Consider the following 14,835-nt stretch of genomic DNA (forward strand, 5'->3'; position numbering starts at 1 on the left):
ATTATCATTGTATGATCTGTTTCATAGAGTCTAACCAGCCTGTACAGTTAACAACAACAGTCACTGCATCACTGACACACAAACCTCATCTCTGTCAATAAAAACATTCATACATGGAATAAAATCACATCAGTGGATCATTGCTGGAGCTGCCTGGACTTCAGTCTTCAGGATCTCAACCAACAGCGTCAACATGATGCTCCAGATGTTTGTGCTCCAGATGTTTGTGCTCCTGGTGAAAAGGCTCTCAGTTTCCTCCTTTAAATAAATGTTTATATTGTTGTTATATTGCTGACCCACTATTGATCATGTGACTCATCACGTGATCAATAGTGGGTCAGCGACCCTCTTTCTTTCCCTCAGGTTTAAATATCTGGGACTCTCCTCCGTTTGGTTTTAGAACTTAAGAAGCTTCTCGGATGAAACGTCTTCAAGAAACTTAAAGAAGTCTCTCTTTTCTCTCCAAGCTCCTTAGGTCATATGACCTGGATGGCTGAGAGCCTACAGACATATTGACCTGGTTTCTAGGTTACATGACAGGTCAGAGGTCAGCGACTGTAACTCAGTTACTCCTGTTAATGTGAACTCACTGAGTGTTTGTGGTTTACCTCTCAGACTGACTGAAGATGATGATGGAGGAAGAGGAGGACAGAGCAGAGTCTGCAGGATCCAGCTGTCCATCTGTGAGGAGTGACCGGTCCAGAGGTCAAAATCCAGACTTCAGTGCTGAACCTGGACCAATGAGGTCAGAGAGCTGAACTCACTGAGTTAACATAAATAATTCTGCACTGACATTATAATTAGTGTTGATTCTGGTTGATTGTCTGACTGTGTTTGTGAGCTGAGAGGAAATGAAAATGAGTTTGTAACAAAAATCAGTTTTGTCCAGTTTTCCTGTAAAAAGCTGAACTCTAATCTAAGAGGATGTTACTGTCAGGAAACAGCTGCATTATCTGCAGTCTGTGTGATCACAGCTGCTTCAATCATGTTTGTGTCTGCAGAGGTCAGGGGTCACAGTCTGCAGGATCCAGCTGTCCCTCTGTGAGGAGTGACCGGTCCAAAGATAAACCTCCAGCCTTCAGTGGTGAACCTGGAGCAACGAGGTCAGAGAGCTGTGATGACTCCTTTGCATGTTTGTGTTTTCCTGGATAAATATGACCTGAAAGATCCTCAGATTTTTACAAAGATTCATTAAAAAGAAAATGATGAAAGAGAAAAGATCAAAACGTTCGACTTGGTCATTTGCTGTTTGAGGACAGTGATGCTCATATCTGTGGGGAAAGTGTGACCTGAGTGGGTTCATGTTTGTCTTTAAAGAACAGAGCTGCTCTGATGCTCTTTGTGTCTGATCTGTTAAACAGTCTGAGAGGTCACACAGAGACCCAGCAGCTAAAGCCTGGATCATACTGGCTGCTGTTAATGAGACTCCATCAGGACAACACTGAACAACAGTGGTGTTCATGGAAATCAATCAATAAATTCAGAGCAACTTTACCAGAAGTACTGACTCGTCTGCCTTCACACACATGTAAACTTGAGTGACATCATATTCTGAGTCCACAGCATTTAATATGATGTCAGCCAAGAGTTCAACATATAACAGCTTGAACTGTTCTGAAAAGGATTTTTCACAGGTTTAAAGTGTTTACGGGATTTTTAACGGTTCTATCAGAAGCACATTTGTGAGGTCAGACACAGGGAAGCAGCAAAACTGACTGAACACAGCTTTTAGGGGCTAAATTCACATTTTAATAATGAAACTGGCTTCATTTGTGTGTGTGTGTGTCCATGGTTCCTCCACAGAGTGGATCAGCAGAGCTCAGAGGTTCCCAGTGGTCAGTCTGCCCAGCAGCATCAAACACAGCTGGACTCCAATATTTATGGTCTGTACATGTACAACAACTACTTTTATTATTAATATTAATAATAATACATTTATTTATAGGTCCCTTTCAGAACACCAAGGACTCTTCTAAGAGTTACACACCCACGCATATCTATCAAGTTAACTCTGGTCTAACACACTTAGATTTAGCTTGAAGAATGTTCCTGTACGAGGACTGAAAATGATTTAAAAAACAGCCAATGTCCAAAGAACAACTTTGACACACCTTCATAGAGCCTGCAGAGCACTTAAAAAAGAAAAACTAACTGAAAGTCTGACTCCTCTTATAAAAAGTACAGAGAGATTATGGGTCAATCAACACTTGTGCACAATATAAGAGTTTAAATAAATCTAAAGAATAACTCAAAATCCTACAATCATATTGAGAAAATCATCTACAGCTAAATATCCAAGTGGATTTGTTTAAGAAAGCTCCATCTGTTGGTGGCCCTCTACAGGTGCATGCAGTATCAAAGTTTGAGTGTCTGTACCTTAATTAGAAGAGATAGCATGGCAATAGTAATTAGAGTTGATTGAGCAATGCTGTCCTTGTAATGTAGTTTAGGATTTTTATGCATCTTTTTGTGGACAAGTCCAGTTTTTCTGTAGAGCCTCTCAAGTTGGTGACAGCAATCAAACTTCACGTGTAAACCAGAGCAGCAAATCAGGTCAAAATGTGTTGTTCACAGTGAGTGGGATCATCAGTGTCCTGCTATGTTAACATCCTGAGGCAGGATTTGTTTGGTCAGAGAATGGATAGATCACTAAGTCATTGTTGAGTTTAGGGAGACAGTAGACAGTTGGAGTAGGTTCAGCCAGTTGACACATAGTAGAATAAAAATAACTAAAGGCAGGAGCAGACACCTGTATGACTTTCCACCTCTCACATAGATTATTGTCCCTGGGCAGCGCCACAGGTCTGGTAGATGTTAACAAACCTGGAGGAGAGGATTCAACTGAGAAAAGTCACAGAGTTGTGTCTTGATGCTCAGTCATCCAGGTAAGTAAATCCCAGAAAGGTTGATTCTGTTCACCTGGACGTTTTCAGTGCAACAAACGTTTCATCATCATCAGGTGACTTTTTCAGTCTCAGCTGACTGCAGGTTTCCAACCTTATAAACAGTTCATTTGTATAATGACTGAAACCAGCAGCACTGAAGGAACAATGGGCTGGTAGGTCAGTTCATTGATCATTGGTACGCATATTGTCAGGACCATTGATCAACAACCACTGATCAATCACAGCATTGTAAGATGGTGTCAGGCCCCTCCTCCATTCAGAGATGGTCTTTCCCTTTTCACATAAATGGCCTCCTTGACTCCGCCCTCAAACCAGCGTTCACATTTACTCAGGGCCTTCTTGATGTGATGTTCTTCTGCTTCCCTGGCTGCTGTGTCTGTGGGGATGGTGTTTGTTCTGTGTTGTAGCATCCTGATGACAGATAAATAGAGTGAACCTTTAAGACCAGCTGTCTGTATGATCAACTCAGTCACCTATAACACCTACAAGTTTCTGGCTTTGATTCTCAACCTGTTGGTCGTTCAGCTCTGAACACCAGTGAAATGTTTCTCCCACTGAAATCACTGCATCCATATCAACAGAATCAATGTTTTGGGATCATGGAGTTGTGGACAAAGTCTCAGTTAATCAGATAAAGTCAAACGTATAATTGGTGGAGGGATCGTTGATGATGTGCCCCTTGATCGTAAAGAAGTGGATGTTGTGTAGACTGAAGTTCAGAGTGGTGGGTCATTCATAAAGTATTCTGTTCCAGCTGCTGGAGGACAACATCATTACTTTTGTGAAGAACGAGCTGAAAAAGATCCAGAAGGCTCTGCATCCAAATAAGCCCCAGTGCTTGGAGTTTCAGAGGGAGGATGATGAGCAGAGGAACAGAGAGGCATTTGTGAAGATCACAGTCGACTTCCTGAGGAGAATGAAGCAGGAGGAGCTGGCTGACCGTCTGCAGAGCAGTAAGAGGATTTCTATAAAGATTTAAGCTGCTGGATAAATGAGACACTCATGATACCAGTGTGTTCAGTCATTTCTCAGTGGGTCAGAAATTGTCATCAGCCTTTTGTAAAATACAATTGTTGAAGTTGTATTTTTAATATTATTATTATTATTCAGAACTTCCAGGTGCAGTTTGTCATCGTAACCTTAAATCTGCCCTGAAGAAGAAGTTCCAGTGTGTGTTTGAGGGCATCGCTAAAGCAGGAAACCCTACCCTCCTGAATCAGATCTACACAGAGCTCTACATCACAGAGGGAGGGACTGCAGAGGTCAATGATGAACATGAGGTCAGACAGATGGAAACAGCATCCAGGAAACCAGACAGACCAGAAACAACCATCAGACCAGAAGACATCTTTAAAGCCTCACCTGGAAGAGACGAACCAATCAGAACAGTGCTGACAAAGGGAGTGGCTGGCATTGGGAAAACGGTCTTAACACAGAAATACAGCCTGGACTGGGCTGAAGACAAAGCCAACCAGGACATCCAGTTCATGTTTCCATTCACTTTCAGAGAGCTGAATGTGCTGAAAGAGGAAAAGTTCAGCTTGGTGGGACTTGTTCATCACTTCTTTACTGAAACCAAAGAAGCAGGAATCTGCAGCTTTGAGGACTTCCAGGTTGTGTTCATCTTTGATGGTCTGGATGAGTGTCGACTTCCTCTGGACTTCCACAAAACTACAATCCTAACTGACCCTAGAAAGTCCACCTCAGTGGATGTGCTGCTGATAAACCTCATCAGGGGGAAACTGCTTCCCTCTGCTCGCCTCTGGATAACCACACGGCCTGCAGCGGCCAATCAGATCCCTCCTCACTGTGTAGGCATGGTGACAGAGATCAGAGGGTTCACTGACCCACAGAAGGAGCAGTACTTCAGGAAGAGGTTCAGAGATCAGGATCAGGCCAGCAGGATCATCTCCCACATCAAGACATCACGAAGCCTCCACATCATGTGCCACATCCCAGTCTTCTGCTGGATCACTGCTACAGTTCTGGAGGATGTGCTGGAAACCAGAGAGGGAGGACAGCTGCCCAAGACCCTGACTGAGATGTACATCCACTTCCTGGTGGTTCAGGCCAAAGTGAAGAAGATCAAGTATGATGGAGGAGCTGAGACAGATCCACACTGGAGTCCAGAGAGCAAGAAGATGATTGAGTCACTGGGGAAACTGGCTTTTGATCAGTTGCAGAAAGGAAACCTGATCTTCTATGAATCAGACCTGACAGAGTGTGGCATCGATATCAGAGCAGCCTCAGTGTACTCAGGAGTGTTCACACAGATCTTTAAAGGGGAGAGAGGACTGTACCAGGACAAGGTGTTCTGCTTCATCCATCTGAGTGTTCAGGAGTTTCTGGCTGCTCTTCATGCCCATCTGACCTTCATCAACTCTGGACTCAATCTGCTGGAAGACCAAATAATCTCCCAGAAGTCTGAAACAGGAGAATCTGCAGAGAAACACTTCTACCAGAGTGCTGTGAACAAGGCCTTACAGAGTCCAAATGGACACCTGGACTTGTTCCTCCGCTTCCTCCTGGGTCTTTCACTGCAGACCAGTCAGAATCTCCTACGAGGTCTGCTTACACAGACAGGAAGTAGCTCACAGACCAATCAGGAAACAGTCCAGTATATCAAGGAGAAGCTCAGAACCAATCTGTCTGCAGAGAAAAGCATCAATCTGTTCCACTGTCTGAATGAACTGAATGATCGTTCTCTGCTGGAGGAGATCCAACAGTCCCTGAGATCAGGACGTCTCTCCACAGATAAACTGTCTCCTGCTCAGTGGTCAGCTCTGGTCTTCATCTTGCTGTCATCAGAAAAAGATCTGGATGTGTTTGACCTGAAGAAATACTTTGCTTCACAGAAGGCTCTTCTGAGGTTGCTGCCAGTGATCAAAGCCTCCAACAAAGCTCTGTAAGTACAGAAGGCTTGCAAAAGTATTCGGCCCCCTTGAACTTTTCCACATTTTGTCACATTACAGCCACAAACATGAATCAGTTTTATTGGAATTCCACGTGTAAGACCAGTACAAAGTGGTGTACACGTGAGAAGTGGAACAAAAATCATACATGATTACAAACATTTTTTCAGGGATTCGTACGGGTGCTTGAAATCCTTGAAAATGCTTGAATTTTAATATTGTGTTTTCAAGGTTTGAAAAGTGCTTTAATTTCAGATGTGGTGCTTAAAAGTCCTTGAAAGTGTAGCTGTATTTCATTCACCACAAATAACTATCTGACTGAATAGTTTTCTTTTCAGATAGAGAAATAAAATGAGTCGCAAAATGTAAAAGCAAAATTTCTCAGCCTGGGCTGCCTTGCACCGCTGTCTGTTTTAATGTGTGACCCCGCCCCTGCCCCGGGCAGTCGGGATGAGTGCGCTAACATACATGTAGGTTTCTGTTTTAATGAGTGTTTGATGGAAAACGGCAGTGGCAGAGTTTGCTTTCTCCAGTCGCATTAGGTGAGTCCTAGTAAATAATTTTCCAGTACATGTACATTACACATGCAATTTTTTTTCATTCTAATTATTATTTTGCTAGCTATTGTTGCGAAATCAGTTTCACCCCGGTTCTTTTTATTCCTCGGGCATCCAGAGACGTACCGGAACTCAGTAGTCATTTTCACAAAAACCTTTATTCAATTTTATTTAAGCATGCATCTTCTAGAAGGGGAGATATGCAAAGCCGGGGTCCCTCTGCAGATCTTCACTCCTTTGTCTGTTACAACCAGCTTAATAGAAGTGACCCCATCATAAAACCCCCATGCTGAAAACTCTGTGTCTGTGTGTGTGCGTACCCGTATATCTATGTGAGTGCACGCCAGTGAGTGTGAGTGTAACAGTTTAAGCACTGTGTGTGTGTGTGTGTGTGTGTGTGTGTGTGTGTGTGTGTGTGTGTGTGTGCGTGTCTCTGTGTAGGTGACTTCTTGACAGTCATAACAGTAATCTCCTCACCTAAGCTACACCAAATTCCTTTAGACAACATACAAAACAGAGTTAACATATTTAAAAAAAAATAGACTCCCACTCTGCATCCACTGGGCCAGTGGCCTCTTCTTGTCTTACATTTACAGATCATGTGGACAGTCTCCTGCAAACCTACTTCTAAGTTTATAACAATTATGAGTTTTATTAAAGGTACAAGCATCAGCATCAGCAACCCCCAACTGTAGCTTCCTGTCTCCTTTTATGGCAGGCAGACCCCCAGTGTCCATAAATTCCTTTCTCTCTAAACAATTACACACTCTCAGGCCTACAGCTAAGCCAAACTAAAACACAGACAAACAAATCCTTCCCTTTTCCTCTGATCTAAACACATTTAACACATCATATTATACAAGTTATTTTCTTGTACTCACACTATCAAAGCATTTACTACAGGGAGAGACAGTAAAAATGGCGCTAGCAAAAACTCTCTGCCTGTAAGCAAAAAAAGGGAAAAAAAACAGCCTTCCCTTCACTGTTTGTGTCAAACAATCCAACATATATATGGAAACGTGACATTTGGTTGTTTAGGAAGAAGGGGAGGTTTTAGGAGTGACACCGGCAAGAGCGAGTGTTAGAAAGAAAGAGAGTGAGTTTTCACTTCTGAGAGACTTGTGACGTTTACCGTGTTTGGAGTCTATAGTTAGTTTGTTGTCTTGTGTACTTACTGTGTAGTTGGTGTGTAGTTAGTGTGTAGTGTAGTTGTTGTTTTGTTTTGTGTGTCAGTTCTACTAGTGAATGTCACAGTTGCTGCAAAAAAGCCACCAAAGGCAGATTCCAGTGTTTGCACACACAGTAGCTGGTATTTTGGCCCATTCCTCCATGCAGATCTTCTCGAGAGCAGTGATGTTTTGGGGCTGTCGCCGAGCAACACGGACTTTCAACTCCCGCCACAGATTTTCTATGGGGTTGAGGTCTGGAGACTGGCTAGGCCACTCCAGGACTTTCAAATGCTTCTTACGGAGCCACTCCTTTGTTGCCCGGGCGGTGTGTTTTGGATCATTGTCATGTTGGAAGACCCAGCCTCGTTTCATCTTCAAAGTTCTCACTGATGGAAGGAGGTTTTGGCTCAAAATCTCACGATACATGGCCCCATTCATTCTGTCCTTAACACGGATCAGTCGTCCTGTCCCCTTGGCAGAAAAACAGCCCCATAGCATGATGTTTCCACCCCCATGCTTCACAGTAGGTATGGTGTTCTTGGGATGCAACTCAGTATTCTTCTTCCTCCAAACACGACGAGTTGAGTTTATACCAAAAAGTTCTACTTTGGTTTCATCTGACCACATGACATTCTCCCAATCCTCTGCTGTATCATCCATGTGCTCTCTGGCAAACTTCAGACGGGCCTGGACATGCACTGGCTTCAGCAGCGGAACACGTCTGGCACTGCGGGATTTGATTCCCTGCCGTTGTAGTGTGTTACTGATGGTGACCTTTGTTACTTTGGTCCCAGCTCTCTGCAGGTCATTCACCAGGTCCCCCCGTGTGGTTCTGGGATCTTTGCTCACCGTTCTCATGATCATTTTGACCCCACGGGATGAGATCTTACGTGGAGCCCCAGATGGTGGGAGATTATCAGTGGTCTTGTATGTCTTCCATTTTCTGATGATTGCTCCCACAGTTGATTTTTTCACACCAAGCTGCTTGCCTATTGTAGATTCACTCTTCCCAGTCTGGTGCAGGTCTACAATACTTTTCTTGGTGTCCTTCGAGAGCTCTTTGGTCTTGGCCATGGCGGAGTTTGGAGTCTGACTGTTTGAGGCTGTGGACAGGTGTCTTTTATACAGATGATGAGTTCAAACAGGTGCCATTCATACAGGTAACGAGTGGGGGACAGAAAAGCTTCTTACAGAAGACGTTACAGGTCTGTGAGAGCCAGAGATTTTCCTTGTTTGAGGTGACCAAATACTTATTTTCCACCCTGATTTACGAAGAAATTCTTTACAAATCCTACCATGTGGATTCATGGATTTTTTTTTCACATTCTGTCTCTCACAGTTGAAGTGTACCTCTGGTGCAAATTACTGACCTCTATCATCATTTTAAGTGGGGGAACTTGCACAATCGGTGGCTGACTAAATACTTTTTTGCTCCACTGTAGGTGTAAATGTATGAATGAATGTGAGAGCGAATGGTTGTCTGTGTCTCTATGTGTTTGCCCTGTGACAGACTGGCGACCTGTCCAGGGTGTATCCCGCCTCTCGCCCTATGACAGCTGGGATAGGCTCCAGCGCCCCCCACAACCCTAAAAAGGAAAAGTGGAGGCGGATGGATGGAAAATAGACCCTGCAGAGCTTGATCCGGCCAGCCTGCCTCGGCAGTGGCTGTTGGGAAATCATAATTGACCACACTGTAACGGCCCTGCCGGAGAGTCAGTAACTTTCTCCCCAAACTACCCTCAGAAATGGGATGAGCAAAAGTCTTTATAAACTCAACCAGGAAATCATCATGCGAGCCGAAAGAAAAAGGATGAGCAGATAGGTAAGCAAGAGAAGCCCGCCAGTGTCCAAGGTTTCTAGACAAGTTTCAGACAGCTAGTGTTTACGGGAATAATAATTACTGAACAGAGACGTCGTGCTGTGAACTTTGTTGCTGTGGATCTAAAATGTAAAAATACATCTGAGAAGATTTATTTCTAATCATGGTTTTATGAGCCCCCACAGATTGATTCTGTTCATCTGGACGTAGCGTTTTCAGTGGGAGAAATGTTTCGTCACTCATCCAAGTGACTTCTTTAGGCTCAGCTGACTGCAGCTTTCCCCAATCTTATAAAAAGTAAATTTGCATAATGACTGAAACCTAAACACTTTACCCTACCGCCTACCGGTGTTGGCCAGAGGGGCCGATGGCGCGATATGGCAGCCTCGCTTCTGTCAGTCTGCCCCAGGGCAGCTGTGGCTACAACTGTAGCTTGCCTCCACCAGTGTGTGAATGTGAGAGTGAATGAATAGTGGAATTGTAAAGCGCCTTGAAAAGCACTATATAAATCCAATCCATTATTATTATTATTATTAATGGTCAAGGAACTGACCTCCCAGCCCATTGTTCCTTCAGTGGGCTGGTTTCAGTCATTACGCAAATGTACTGTTTATAGGGTTGGAAACCTGTTGTCAGCTGAGACTGAAGAAGTCACTTGGATGAGTGACGAAACGTTTCTCCCACAAAACGCTACATCCAGATGAACAGAATCAACTTTTGGGATTTACTAACCTGGATGACTGAGCATGCATCAAGAAAAGTATTTATGAGATTTACAGTTTCTTATAATTTCTAAGCCAGAAGGTGGAGGAGGTGGAGCTCATGATGACTGGCTGCTGCCCTTCAGCATGCTTTATGAAATCATCCAATCAAAATTAAGTTGGCCTTTAGGGAGAGCGGGGCTTTAAAGGGGAATGAGTCAAAGCAGCTTTTAGACAGAAAATGAAATGAGAGTCTGCACCAAGTCTAGGATGTGATACATTATTTACAACTACATTCACACATATTAGAATTAATAAAGTGACCAGCAGTACTGTAGTAACTGTAATACTGTATAACTCACAGGCCTGTGTCAGCAGACACTAAACTAGTGTCATTAAATTAACCTGTACTTCACTGGTTTCCATTTACATACATTGGAATAATTGTGTTTAATTTGAAATATTTTTCTTCTGTTACACTTACATTCTTTAACATTTTTTATTTAATTGTGCATTGTAGCGTACTTGTACTTTGTACGCATTTGATTACTTAGGCTCAACATATAAAGAGATTTTATTTGATAATAAATATTATTGTTTTGTTGTTCTTGTTGTTTTTTTCAGGTTGAGCAGTTGTAACCTGTCAGAGAGAGGCTGTAAAGATTTGTTATCACTCATCAGCTCCCAGTCCTGCAGTCTGAGAGAGCTGGACCTAAGTACCAACAGCCTGAAGCATTCAGCAGTAAAGCTTCTGTCTGCTGTAGTGCAGAGTCCACGCGCCAAACTGAATATTCTGAGGTCAGATCAATTTGTATTCTTTTTTCTTTTGTTTGTTTGTTTTGTTTTATTTTTTAACTGTGAAAATAAATCAAGCAATTTAACCAGTAAAGGTAAACTTTATCAATTTACTGTGTTTCGTACCATTTTTAGTAATTTTTAAGTTAAAGTGAAGTTTTACTAATCTTCTCAGCATAAAACAACAAGGATTCTGAATCAGAATCATGTTTATTGGCCCAGTATATGTGCAGACACATACAAGGAATTTGGTTACGGTAGACAGGGTTGGTACGAGTACTTGAAATCCTTGAAAATGCTTGAATTTTAATATTGTGTTTTCAAGGTATGAAAAGTGCTTTAATTTCAGATGTGGTGCTTAAAAGTCCTTGAAAGTGTAGCTGTATTTCATTCACCACAAATAACTTTCTGACTGAATAGTTTTCTTTTCAGATAGAGAAATAAAATGAGTCGCAAAATGTAAAAGAAAAATTTCTCAGCCTGGGCTGCCTTGCACTGCCGTCTGTTTTAATGTGTGACCCCACTCTTCCCCCGGGCAGTCGGGATGAATGCGCTAACATACATGTAGGTTTCTGTTTTAATGAGTGTTTGATGGAAAACGACAGTGGCAGAGTTTGCTAGTAAATAATTTTCCAGTACATGTACATTACACATGCTATTTTTTTCATTCCAATTATTATTTTGCTAGCTATTGTTGCGAAATCAGTTTCACCCCGGTTCTTTTTATTCCTCGGGCATCCAGAGACGGCACCGGCATGCATCTTCTAGATGTGCAAGGCCGGTGTCCCACACACACACACACACACACACACACACACACACACACACACACACACACACACACACGTGTCTATATATACATCAGACATGCATACACATACATACACAAAGCTGTGTAAACCAACTATAAATAACCAATCTAAACTTATATACATAAAATACAGAAATGAAATGAGGTGGAATAAATACTACAGAATGTACATAAGGTGCAGTTGCATTCTGGCAGTGGGATCAGTGTGACAAGTCAACTGTTTAGAAGGGAGATGGCGAGGGGAAAGAAACTGTTCCTGTGTCGGGTGGTCCTGGTCTGCAGGCTTCTGTACCGTCTGCGAGAGGGCAGCAGATCAAAAAGTCTGTGTCCAAGGTGTGAGGGGTCTGTGATGAGTTTCCCTGCCCATTTCCTGGTTCTTGAGAGGTACAGATCCTGGATGGAGGGCAGGGGGGTGCCGATGATCCTTTCTGCTGCCCGTACAGTCCGCTGCAGTCTGCTCCTGTCCTGTTTAGTGGCTGCACCATACCAGACTGTGATGGAGGAGCACAGGACAGACTCAATGACCGCAGTGTAGAACTGGATTAGTAGCTCCTGTGGAAGACTGTACTTCCCCAGTTGCCTCAGGAAGTACATCCTCTGCTGGGTCTTTTTGAGGACCACATTGATCACACATGACACCACATTATATTTAGAATAGAATAGATAAGAATAGAATAGCCTTTATTGTCATTGTACAGAGTACAATGAAATTGGAGTGCCACTCCCTTGGTGCAAGTTTCAATAATAAATATAAATGTAAAATATAAAAAGTACAAAAAAACAATCGTAAGTACTCAAACAATAGTATGTACAATATATACAGGATAGCAGCATTAATATAATGACAGTATGAATAGCAGCATAATATAATGACAGTGACGGTATGGAATAGGTTCAATTGTTTTTGTGCTTATTTACTACGGTGATAGCTCTGGGAAAGAAGCTATCCCTGAATCTGTTTGTCCTGGTTTTATGTGACCTGTACCGTCGGCCTGACGGTAATAGTTCAAACAGTTGGTTGCTGGGGTGAGAGTGGTCCTTGATGATATTGCCAGCTCTGCTGAGGTACCGAGAGTTTGCAGTGACCTCCAGGCTGGGCAGAGAGCAGCCAGTGATCTTCTGGGCTGTGTTGATGACCCTCTGCAGTACTTTCCTGTCCGCAGCTGAGCACCCTGCATACCATGTTGTTATGCCGTACGTTAGGATGCTCTTTATGGTGGCTCTGTAAAATGTCACCAGCAGCCTCTCCTCCAGGTTGTTCCTCCTGAGCACTCTCTGAAAGTGGAGACGCTGCTGGGCCTTTTTAACCACCGCCGTAGTATTTGCAGTCCAGGAGAGGTCATCAGAGATGTGCACGCCCAGAAACCTCATGGAATGTACCCTCTCCACACAGTTCCCGTGAATGTAAAGTGGGGCCGGGTCTGCTCTGCCCTTCCTGAAGTCGAAGATAAGTTCTTTAGTTTTCGTGGTGTTCAGTTGGAGGTTGTTAACTGAACACCACTCAGTCAGTCTGTTGACCTCATCTCTGTAGTCTGACTCATCCCCCCTTGAGATGAGTCCAACCACTGTGGTGTCATCTGCGAACTTTATGATGGTGTTTGAGAGATGGGTAGGGGAGCAGTCGGATGTGTAGAGCGTAAACAGGAGGGGACTCAAAACACATCCTTGTGGAGACCCGGTGCTGAGTGTGATGGTGCTGGACCGGTGGGGGCCGAGTCTGACAGACTGTGGTCTATTTGTCAGGAAGTCCTTGATCCAGAGGCAGATGGGGGTGGAGAGTCCCAGGTGAGACAGTTTCTGGACCAGGATCTCCGGGATGATATGATTGAATGCTGAGCTGAAGTCCAGAAAGAGCATTCTCACATAGCTTCCTCGGTGCTCCAGGTGACTCAGCGCAGTGTGGAGCGCTATGGTGATAGCGTCCTTGGTGGAACGATTTGTCCTGTAGGCAAATTGGTGGGGGTCCAGAGTGGGAGGCAGACCGGCCCTGATGTGCTGACAGACCAGTCTCTCAAAGCACTTCATCACTACAGGCGTAAATGCAACAGGCCTGTAGTCATTTGGGCTGACCACAGCTGTCTTCTTGGCGATGGGGATGATGGTGGAGGTTTTGAGGCAGGGCGGGACGGTGTTTGATGACAAGGAAAGGTTGAAGATTTTAGTGAAGACTCCGGTCAGTTCGTCAGCACATGCTCTGAGAACCTTTCCATGTATTCCATCAGGACCTGCCGCCTTCCTGGGATTCACTGACCTTAGAACACACCTCACTTGATGCTCCCTGAGTGTTAGTGTGCCAGTGCTGGGGGCGGGTGGAAGTGGTGTGGCAGCTGAGGGCCTGGTCGTCTCAAAGCAGGCGAAGAAACGGTTTAGATCCTCAGCCAGTGAGGCATCAGTCCTAGATGTTGCTTGATTATTGCTTCTGTAGTTGGTAATGTGATTGATCCCCTGCCACATTTTTCTGGGGTCGTTGTCAGCAAAGTGATCTTCAATCCTCCTCCTATAGGCAGCCTTAGCTTTCCTGATGCCTCTACTCAGGTCTGCCCTGGCCGCCCTATACGCAGCCCTGTCCCCTGACTTGAAGGCAGTGTTGCGGCTTTTTAGGAGGGATTGCACTTCGCTATTCATCCAGGGTTTTTGATTTGGAAACACCCTGACCCTTTTGTTGACGGTGACATTGTCAACACAGTTCCTGATGTACGAGAGTACAGTGTCCGTGTACTCCTGGAGGTTGTGGCTGGAGAATAAATCCCATACAGTTGTTGAGAAGCAGTCCTGCAGTTGAGAAAGGGCTCCTTCAGGCCAGGTTTTTATTGTCTTTGTCTGGGGCTTTGTTTTTCTCAGCAGGGGGGTGTAGGTGGGGGTGAGGGACATGCAGAGGTGGTCAGATCCAGCCAGGGTGTCGCTCTGAAAGCATGCCTGATGTTTGAATAGACATGGTCCAAAGTGTGTTCTCCTCTCGTAGCAAAGTCCACAAACTGGACAAATTTAGGAAGCACAGTCTTTAGGCACGCTTTGTTAAAGTCGCCGGCGACAATAAAAACCCCATCGGGGTGGGCAAGCTGTTGTTTGTTTATGGTGTTGAGCAAGAGGCTGAGAGCCGTGCTAACGTTAGCATCCGGCGGTATATAAACAGCTATCACAATAACTACTGTAAACTCCCTCGGG

At 44.1% G+C, this 14,835-nt stretch overlaps 1 protein-coding gene across 2 annotated transcripts in view; it reads left to right on the plus strand.

Moving 5' to 3' along the window:
• Positions 1-478: 478 nt before the first annotated feature.
• The window catches only part of LOC120715324 (protein NLRC3-like), a 37,340-nt gene continuing 22,983 nt past the window's right edge, over positions 479-14,835 (plus strand). Inside the window, exons 1-7 of one of the 2 annotated variants that reach the window (XM_040002242.1) lie at positions 479-540; positions 616-745; positions 1,002-1,103; positions 1,817-1,883; positions 3,661-3,859; positions 4,017-5,811; positions 10,689-10,842. In XM_040002242.1, the coding sequence (XP_039858176.1) occupies positions 627-745; positions 1,002-1,103; positions 1,817-1,883; positions 3,661-3,859; positions 4,017-5,811; positions 10,689-10,842 (2,436 nt within the window). In that variant the 5' untranslated portion in view covers positions 479-540; positions 616-626. Of the gene's footprint in view, positions 541-615; positions 746-1,001; positions 1,104-1,816; positions 1,884-3,660; positions 3,860-4,016; positions 5,812-10,688; positions 10,843-14,835 lie in introns of those variants that run through there. The other variant, XR_005691594.1, reaches the window with a different exon arrangement.

This window comes from Simochromis diagramma, unplaced genomic scaffold, assembly GCF_900408965.1.
Source record: "Simochromis diagramma unplaced genomic scaffold, fSimDia1.1 OVJJ01000432.1, whole genome shotgun sequence".
NCBI classification, from domain to species: Eukaryota; Metazoa; Chordata; class Actinopteri; order Cichliformes; family Cichlidae; genus Simochromis; species Simochromis diagramma.